Source organism: Oncorhynchus gorbuscha, linkage group LG26 (assembly GCF_021184085.1).
Source record: "Oncorhynchus gorbuscha isolate QuinsamMale2020 ecotype Even-year linkage group LG26, OgorEven_v1.0, whole genome shotgun sequence".
In the NCBI taxonomy this organism is placed as follows: domain Eukaryota; kingdom Metazoa; phylum Chordata; class Actinopteri; order Salmoniformes; family Salmonidae; genus Oncorhynchus; species Oncorhynchus gorbuscha.
The window spans coordinates 35327719-35337888 of record NC_060198.1 but is presented as its reverse complement, the minus strand read 5'-3'; the positions used below and the strand labels follow the sequence as shown (position 1 = coordinate 35337888).

At 42.9% G+C, this 10170-nt stretch overlaps 1 protein-coding gene across 1 annotated transcript; it reads left to right on the top strand.

Annotated features, from left to right (window-relative positions):
* Window positions 1–345: 345 nt before the first annotated feature.
* LOC124016224 (phenylalanine--tRNA ligase alpha subunit-like) lies at window positions 346–9418 on the top strand. The gene is made up of 13 exons (XM_046331777.1): window positions 346–533; window positions 2307–2444; window positions 2634–2732; window positions 2977–3095; window positions 3698–3790; window positions 4377–4505; window positions 4626–4741; window positions 4960–5044; window positions 5528–5627; window positions 5780–5948; window positions 6601–6678; window positions 7268–7382; window positions 8730–9418. The coding sequence occupies exons 1-13, from the start codon at window positions 387–389 to the stop codon at window positions 8833–8835; spliced, it is 1494 nt and encodes a 497-aa protein (XP_046187733.1). The 5' UTR covers window positions 346–386; the 3' UTR covers window positions 8836–9418.
* The last annotated feature ends 752 nt before the right edge of the window (window positions 9419–10170 follow it).

Genomic DNA, 10170 nt, shown 5'->3' with positions numbered 1-10170 from the left:
ATGGGACAATTCTGGTGTTGAGAGCCATTCAGAAAAACAGAATTCCAACTGTATGATCTTACATGCATTTAAACTTCACCTACCTACAGCAAGCACAATATTTCCAGGATATATCAGATCAGTAATTCAACTATATCCATTAATGTGAAGTGTTAATCATTCTCATCCTCAGTCGCAATGCAGTCACTGTCAGTACATTGCATGGGATAAATCAAGTGTGTAGTGGATTTTTTCAAATTCTTCAAGATGTCAATTCGGGTATTAATTTTCGCTTGTTCTAAGGAGTTTACGGTATTTCCAAAATACTGGCTCTTGTATTCTAGTACTTTCGACATATCCAATACTGAGCTCACTACCGGTCTCTTTTCGGCTTCGCTGTGACTAGCATGGCTGACACTGGTCTTGTAGAAACGCTTCTTCGGCGGGTGGAAAAGGTGGACGGTGGTCTCGACAGTCAAGATGTTGCGACCAGTCTCGGGGTGGACCACCAAGCTATCGTCGGTGCTGTGAAGAGCCTACTGGCACTTGGTGATGTGAGTTTACCTGCCCGTTTTGAAGCGGAAGTCAAGTGACCGTCCACTTTTTTCATTCGGCAGAGACTTTAAGGTTAACAGTTAACGCTTAAACCGCCTAGTAAAAATCTAAAACTGACCATTACCTTAACACTAACCTAATTTTAATAAATTCTGAAATTAAATATAGTTTTGGGCGTCAAGCTTGTACTTATAGCATTTCCTGTTCATCCTATGATGATGGGCGATTGGATAGGAAAGTGATGCAACAGGGACGTAAACGGGATCGTGTTAGCCATGAATAAATGCAGTGGTGACTGTTCAGTCTGATTGTTCAACTGCATTGCTAGTCAGCAAACTTGACTAAAAACAAAAACTGTTAGACATTTTCAATATTTGGTTTTATTGAATCGTCATTAAGGCAATCTACCAACGTCTGATACACCGAGCTGGCTACTACTTGTATAGGATGGTAATTAATGGAAGCTTCTCTAATATCAAACATGTAAAGTGTGATGTACCGCAGGGCAGCTCTCTAGGCCCGCTACTCTTTTCTATTTTTACCAATGACCTGACACTGGCATTAAACAAAGCATGTGTATCCATGTATGCTGATGATTCAACTATATACACATCAGCAACCACAGCTAATGAAGTCACAGAAACCCTTAACAAAGAGTTGCAGTCTGTTTTGGTGTGGGTGGCCAGTAATAAACTGGTCCTGAACATCTCTAGAACTAAGAGCATTGTATTTGGTACGACGTATTTTTGAAGTGCTAGACCGCAGCTGAATGGTGTGGCTGTTGAACAAGTTGAGGAGACTAAATTACTTGGCGTTACCTTAGATTGTAAACTTTCATGGTCAAAACATATAGATTCAATGGTTGTAAAGATGGGGAGAGGTCCAGACGTAATAAAGAGATGCTCTGCTTTTCTGACACCACACTCCAAAAAGAAAGTTCTGCAGGCTCTAGTTTTGTCTAATCTTGATTATTGTCCAGTCGTGTGGTCCAGCGCTGCAGGAAAAGCCAAGTTAAGCTGCAGTTGGCCCAGAACAGAGTGGCACGTTTTGCTCTTAAATGTAATTGGAGGGCTGATATAAATACTATGCATAACAGTCTATCTTGGCTAAGAGTTGAGGAGAGATTGACGGTATCACATCTTTTTATAAAAACATTAATGTGTTGAAAATCCCAAATTGTTTGCGTAGTCAACTTACACGCAGCTCTGACACACACACTTTTCCCACCAGACATGCCACCAGGGGTCATTTCACAAATTCAAGAAAGTGTACAGTATTATATAGAGCCCTTATTGCATGGAACTTCCTTCCATCTCATATTGCTCAAATAAACAGCAAACCTGGTTTCAAAAAACAGATAAAGCAACACCTTGTGACACAACACCTCTCCCCTATTTTACCTAGATAGTTTCTGTGTATGCATTGATATGGAGGCTACATGTGCCTTTACATTTTTTTATGTGGTTCTGTTCTTGTCTATTGATCTGTATTATGTCATTATGTTTCATGTTTTGTGTGGACCCCAGGAAGAGTAGCTGCTGCTTTTGCAACAGCTAATGGGGATCTTAATGAAATACCAAAATTAGTCAATAAATTGGGAGCTGTTTTTGTCTCTGGATCTAAAAATGAATCCATGGTAAACGTATAATGTGCAGTGATAGTTAATTCATGATGTGTACACCAATCAGACCTTGAGAAGATGACAAATGTGTGATCTTCTGCCTCAAGGCTCCATTATGATTCTGATCAGGGTTGTTTGTTTTCCTGCGCAGGTGATCTCAGCTGAGCAGCGTTCCTCGAAGCACTGGGAGCTGACTGGGGAAGGCTGTGAGATAGCCGAACAGGGCAGCCATGAGGCCCGAGTCGTCAGCTCCATCCCAGAGGAAGGGATGCCTCAGAGCCAGCTCATGGTGAGAGGACCTGCAGGGTGCCTGGACAAATAATATGTACCATGATGTTATGTTTATTTGGAGGAAAGAAATCTGGCTGAAAAATAATGAATTGAATGAAAGTTGATCTTTATATTGTGATTTTATATGCTTTCCACTTGGAGCATTGGGGCCGTGTTTACAGATAGTTTTGTCTCTCTTTCTGTGTAGAAACTAGCCTTTGGGAAGGTGGGTTTCAGCAAGGCCATGTCCAACAAGTGGATCCGTCTGGACAAGGGCCACGAGGGCGGACCCAGGATCTTCAAGACTGTGAGTTTATCTTCACATCTGACTTGGTGTGCTTTGTGATTGAGTGTGAGTGTTGCTTTTCTAATGGAGAAATAAAGTATGACACACATAAACATCAATTTCACGTGTGTGTGTGTGTGTGTGTGTGTGTGTGTGTGTGTGTGTGTGTGTGTGTGTGTGTGTGTGTGTGTGTGTGTGTGTGTGTGTGTGTGTGTGTGTGTGTGTGTGTGTGTGTGTGTGTGTGTGTGTGTGTGTGTGTGTCCAGGTGGAGCACTTAGAAGACTTGGTGAGGGACAAGTTGCTCCTGGTACAGAAAGGCCAGGCGCCTCAACTGGAGGAGAAGGAGAAGAATGAGCTGAAGAAACGCAAACTGCTCTCTGAAGTGTAAGAATCAGACCGGTTGATAATATTTGACTACTGTGAAAATGTTAAGTATATTCCTAATTTATATCTACCAGTAGATGGCAATAGATGCCATTCAGCAGTACAACACAGTGTTTACTCATCTGGCCTCCAGCATGTTAAGGATGCCCCAGTCACAACTAACCTCAGCATAGTCTCATGCTGATGATGTTCTCTGACTTGTTGACCCCTAAGTCTTTAGTTGAATAACAGCTGAGAAGTTATATTAAATACATCAATAAGGTTTGGATTAGAATATAAATAGTCTTATATCATAGTTACGTCCTACTTACATAATATTCACAGATCAGATGCGAGTCAATGTTGTCGTCTTGTCTGAGTCGAGATGTCTAGTTCACCCAATGATATGAATACACTGAGCAACAAATTGTTAATTGTATACTTTCTATTTGCTAAATAGTGTCCCAGGCCCTCACCACCACCACCACCTGTTCCCAATCTCCAATGTTCCCCAAGATAAGACCTCTTGTGGCCTTTGTGACTCATGTGATATACCACTTTCAAATGACCACATTTATGCAGTTTGAATGAGAATGATTATATTTATTTCTGTGAATTTTTAGGACGGTCAAGTCCTATTGGATCACAAAGGGCAGCTGTTTCAGCACCACCATCACTAAGCAGGAGACAGAGCTCACCCCTGAGATGATCGCTAGGTGAGTCCTGCTCTGCTTTTCCTGTCAACTCTGTCATGGTCGCTCTATGATTGCTAAGATGGACGAGGGATTCCTCATTCTGTATCTCTAACCTGCATGCTGCTGCTGAGGACCCCGTCCTATGGCAAATGTATATTAGCCTGAAGTTGTTCATTCTCTCACAGTAATGTCATTTCTATTCATATCACTGCATGTTGTAGTCAAATTGGCAGTGTTTTCATTCGGTACCGCGCATGATCCAATTAGTTTTTATTTTTACCTGGAAACTGCTGTCTCTCTCAAAATGCAGGTGATCTCTTGACCAAGCCTGGTTTTCATGTGATTGTCTGAAACAATTTGTTAGTTCTCGTACCCCAAAACAGATGAATGAAAATGCACCTGGTCTGCAATATCACATGAGGGGATTTGGCACAGAACTGTATTCAGGTGTCCCAAAAATGAAATGAGTGTTTTTGTACATTTACCTCCACGTTTTATCTGCACACAGACTTTGCTTGTGTTTGGTCATATACACAAATTAATTTGATGTTCTCTAGAACATATTATATGTTCTCCTCCAAATGTACCAATCTCTGGTCTGTGACAGTGGGAGCTGGAAGGAGAAGAAGTTCAAGCCTTATAACTTTGAGGCCTTGGGTGTGGCCCCAGACTGTGGCCACCTGCATCCGCTCATGAAGGTCCGCACGCAGTTCAGACAGATCTTCCTGGAGATGGGGTCAGTCGCCTATCCTCTATTCTGCCCTTGCAGGACACCATCAGTATACCCTATATAACTAATGTACGGTAAGACTAAGGTTTAAGACCTGTGTGTACTCACTCCTCCTGTCTCCTTCAGCTTCACTGAGATGCCCACCAACAACTTCATTGAGAGCTCCTTCTGGAACTTTGACTCCCTGTTTCAGCCCCAGCAGCACCCAGCCAGGGACCAACACGACACCTTCTTCCTGTCTGGTGAGCGACTGGGTGTCTCTGTGTGTCTGGACTTGATGCCCAGATAGGATAAAATGGTGCATTATTGATGATGCACTGAAAGGGAAATCTGATTTCCCTAGCTAAAACAGACTCTTTATTTCCATTAGATATTAACTCATCTGTTTTCATCATGTACCATCAGTATTATTTCCATTGAACTTACCGGTAACTGTGGCCCCTCTTATTATATGTCTCAGACCCAGCTCAGGCCCATGAGTTTCCCCAGGACTACCTGGAGAGAGTGAAGAAGGTCCATTCAGAGGGAGGCTTTGGATCACAGGGGTGAGAGCTAATCTTCCACACACGTGCATACACATGGATTTACACACACACGTTTTATTGAATTTATTTTTTATAAAAATGTAAATAAATCTCCCCAATTTCGTGGTATACAATTGGTAGTCAGTCTTGTCACATTGCTGCAACTCCCGTACGGACTCATTCTTGACACAATGCCCACTTAACCCGGAAGCCAGCCGCACCAATATGTCGGAGGAAACACAGAGGAAACAGCGCCCGGCCCGCCACAGGAGTCGCTAGTACGCGATGGGACAAGAACATCCCTGTCGGCCAAACCCTCCCCTAACCCGGACAAAGCTCGGCCAATTTTGTGCCGCCCCATGTGTCACTCGGTCGCGGCCGGCTGCAGCTGGACTCTAATCAGGATCTCTAGTGACACATCTAGCACTGCGATGCAGTGCCTTAGACCACTGTGCCACTCAGGAGGCCCAACATGTTCTATTTTTAACACTATGTGTTTGACAGGTATAAGTATGACTGGAAGATTGAGGAGGCTCAGAAGAACATCCTCCGTACTCACACCACAGCAGTCAGCGCTCGCATGCTGTACAAACTCGCTCAGCAGGTAACCCACTATCTACGTTTGTTCATGCTGTCTTAGTATTTACTAAAATGAATTAGAAAGTAATTGCATGAGGGTGATGTTACATTCTAACTGTGCAGTAATTGAGCAACTTTCCTCTGTGACCATTTCAAATGTACCTTTCTTTCTACCAGGAAAAGTTCACCCCTGTCAAGTACTTCTCCATCGACAGAGTATTCCGTAATGAAACTCTGGATGCCACCCACTTGGCAGAGTTTCACCAGATTGAGGGAGTGGTGGCTGACTATGGCCTTACCCTGGGTGACCTCATGGGCATCCTTCATCAGTTTTTCAATAAACTAGGTGAGGGCTCTACCAGTCAGGGTTGGGGTCAATTCCACTCATTCAATTCTCCCCCACGAAATGTAATTTAATTCAAATTCGAGGTCGGTCTTTGAATTCAGAGAGAATTCAATTCCTCTCATTTCCAATGTTTGGTAAATTCCAAGAATTCAAGTCAAAATTCAATATTATCCCCAACAATTCAACAAATTCCAATTAGAAATTAAATTTCCTCAGGCTTTCAGGCTGATCGTGTCACTGTTCAGACAGCCTAGCTATACTGGAAATATCGGAATACAGGTTGAAATGATGAAAAACAAATCCTACAGTAAATGTTACTATATGCATTAATTCCATTAACTAGGAAATTAAAAAAATATTGAATTTTAATTCTAAAGATTAAAAAAAAAAAGAATGTAATTCAACACATTCTCATGAATGAGGGAATTCAAGAATTGAATGGAATTTAAATTCTATAAGAATTGACACCACCCTGCTTCCAGTACCTCATTCTTTACATTTTTTAAAATGTTTTTTTATTTTTTTATTTTTTACAGTTGTCCGTACTGAAGTGGCCTCTAATGCATCTTAATGCCTGTAGTACAACATGAGCTTGTTTCTCTGTCAGATGTAGTATTTCTGAGAAAGTAAATATATTTATAATTTTCTCCAGGAATCACCAAATTACGCTTTAAACCGGCCTACAATCCATACACCGAGCCGAGCATGGAAGTGTTCAGCTATCATGAAGGTACAGTTCTTTTGAAGATCCTCAAACCCTGGCATGTCTCATGTTTGTGAATTGTGTGTCTTGGCCTTGTCTCACTCAAACCCAAAAGCCCATAGACGACGCAATCCTATCCACACTGAGTACATCTTTTTTTTTTTTCCTCCACAATTTCGTGGTATCCAATTGTTAGTAGTTACTGTCACTACAAGGCGAAGGTTGAAAGTCATGCATCCTCCGAAACACAACCCTACCAAGCCGCAATGCTTTTAACACAGCACGCATCCAAACCCGGAAGCCAGCCGCACCAATGTGTCGGAGGAAACATTGTACACCTAGCGACCTGGTCAGGGTGCACTGCGCCCGGCCTGCCACAGGAGTCGCTAGTGCGAGAGGAGACTAGGATATCCCTACCGGCCAATCCCTCCCTAACCCGGACGACGCTGAGCCAATTGTGTGCCTCCCGGTCGCGGCCGGCTGCGACAGAGCCTGGGCTCGAACCCAGAGTCTCTGGTGGCACAGCTAGCACTGCGATGCAGTACCTTAGACCACTGTGCCACCCGGGAGGCACACACTGAATCCATCTTAATTTGTCCATTCCTGCTCACTCCAGGGCTGAAGAAGTGGGTGGAGGTGGGAAACTCGGGGATGTTCAGGCCAGAGATGCTGCTGCCTATGGGGCTCCCTGAGGGGGTGACGGTCATTGCCTGGGGGCTGTCTCTGGAGAGGTGAGTCAATGACAAAGAAACACATCCTCTTCAACTAGAACTGATCCTGGTGATGTAATGGAATTGACTGACTGACATTTGTTAATACATGACCTACAATACACAACCCCTTCTGCCTGGCCTACCCCACTTCAACCCTCTCTGACCCCTGTCTCTATGGCCGAGAATTGCCAGGGACCTCAAGATACGATATCACCATACTTAGGTGGCGATACGATATGTGGTCTAAAACATAAGAAAGACCTGCTTTTTCCATGACATAGACAAACCATGTCAATTCAGGTGAAAGCTATGATCCCTTATTGATGTCACCTGTTAAATCCACTTCAAGGAGACAGGTTAAAGGATTTTTAAGCCTCGAGACAATTGCGACATGGATTGTGTATGTGTGCCATTCAGAGTGTGAAAGGGCAAGACAAAAGATTTTAGTGCCTTAAATGGGGTGTGGTAGTAGGTGCCAGGGCACCAGTTTTGAGTCTGTCAAGAACAGCAACGCTGCTGGGTTTTTCATGGCCAACAGTTTCCTGTGTGCATCAAGAATGGTCCACCACCCAAAGGACAACCAGCCAACTTGACACAACTGTGGAAAGCATTGAAGTCAACATGGGCCAGCATCCCTGTGGAACGCTTCGACACCTTGTAGAATTGAGGCTGTTCTGATGGCAAAAGGTGGGGTGCAACTCAATATTAGGAAGGTGTTCTTAATGTTTGTTATACTCCGTGTATGTCTGCTGCAGAGAGACAAGCGAGAGCATGAGAAAACACGTTTTGATCAGTCAGGGAACTAAGTGCTGAAAAAATGTTTGATCGCTATTTAAAGATGGAGAACAAGCTATAGGCAGGTACAGCCGACCAGTGCTAGCTAACGCTACCGAGAGTAGCAAAACCATTTATTTATTATTAATTACAAATCAATTTGGATATCAATATAATATAATATAATAATATTAATAATAATTATAATATAATATATAATAATAATATTATAATATATAATACAATATAATATAATATCGCCTAATGAGCCTAGAATAATGGTTTCTTCATATGGTCAGAACTGACCACTTAGATATATTTGTGCTCTACTGTGGGTGCTTGAACCCGCAGTAGTGACACTGAGGAATTGTATCTATGAAGAAATCACTGCTAATGGCTATAGTCAGTGAGCTGGGAAGGACCATATCATCTACTCTGTGTAATCGCTCTCCTCCATCCCCTCTGTCCATATAGACCCTTGTCTCTATCCCTGTTTGTCCCCGCTTTCTCTTTGCTGTTTCCACCTCTCCTTATAATGTACTATGTCATCTTCCTGACACTCTTTCCTCTGCCCTTCTCTGTCTCCTTCAGGCCCACCATGATCAAGTATGGCATCAACAACATTCGTGAGCTGGTGGGACACAAGGTCAACCTACAGATGGTCTACGACAGCCCTGTGTGTCGACTGGACTCTTAGATTCTATTCAGGCTTCCTCTTGGACAGGCTCACATTACCATACACATCCCACCCAAGGCCCGTGTCATCAGGACCCCTTTGCCCACTAGCAACCATATGAACACTGAAGAATCCCACAAACTCTTAATCTACCTTGGCCAGAGACAGATCTGTCTGTTTGAGAGGGAGGGAAAGAGGACTTACTTTTCTCCTTATAGCTTGTCTGTGGTTCTAGCTGGATTATTGCCGTTGTTTAGCCACGCGATACACAGATTATACTTTAAACCTAATTTATGAAACAGTTATAACTCATATTTGGTCCTAACCAGCAGCTATGCATGTGCTGAGGGGTAGGTAGTGCTAGTACTGGGTTCTCTGCTGATGTGCACTACATCAGAGCATAAGGAACTTCACCAGTGAGTCTGTTTTTTAATTTAAACGTTAGGTAGCCGCTGTGCAGTTTTCTATGTAATTAAATGCTTGTACAGTAAAGATGCTAACTTGAAGCCCTTTAGCCTTCCATACAAAACCAACCAACTCTGTGCTGTGTCCACTCAGTTCATGAGACAAATTAGAAATGGTCAAATAAAGATATTTGAAAGTAGCACGATTTACGCCGTCAGTCTAATGTAATCCCCATTGGTAATGCTGAGTTTTTGTTATTCTACTCTGGCTGTGCCAGGTCTGGTTTTAAACCGGTCAGAAGAACATTCTTGTTTTCCTCAATCTCGTTGTGGCAGGTGTGTAACGTGGATTGGCGTGTTGAGTGATGTGTGCCAAGGTTTAACCCAGAGGATTTAGGAGTTATTTGTGTCATTCCAGTGAAGGTGGGATTACGAATCACCTTTATCGCCTCTGAAGTCTCATGTCATCGTACACAGGGTAGACTTTTAGCTCTGTGTGCTCACAGGAGATAATTGGGTTAACGCATTAGAGCACTTTGGTTGTAAGTGTAACCTAAAATGATTTGCTATGGTACTAAATAAAGAGTCAAGTCTTCCTGTTAGTTTGTTTTGGGCAACGGCACGTTGGATATGGTTTATGCTGGTAGCCTAGTTCATCCCCAATCCCTGCAAGATTCTGAATAAATTTGCTGTTGTGAAGAGATGTTATACACTCTACTGTTATGTGTATTATGTAAATCTTCCATAGTCTGAATCAGAGACTACGTTGTAATGCAAATCAGTCTCCTTCTGAGGAGCAATATTGAAGTTGTACTTCAGCCATGCGTAATCACTTCACTGGAATTGCTTCTCCTGAATGAACCTGGCACAGCGACGTCGTGGTACATGCAAGTCTGCCTGAGCATCCTGTGCTGTCTTTCGACGCCTACATGGAGCTGAATTTCTGAATTCG

Bases quoted from the DNA above. Each gene is read 5' to 3' on its own strand.
- LOC124016224 (XM_046331777.1), top strand. From the start codon at position 387: ATGGCTGACACTGGTCTTGTAGAAACGCTTCTTCGGCGGGTGGAAAAG. The intron at 3,791-4,376 runs GTGAGTCCTGCT...GGTCTGTGACAG, and splicing joins ACCCCTGAGATGATCGCTAG to TGGGAGCTGGAAGGAGAAGA. The intron at 6,679-7,267 runs GTACAGTTCTTT...TGCTCACTCCAG, and splicing joins AGTGTTCAGCTATCATGAAG to GGCTGAAGAAGTGGGTGGAG.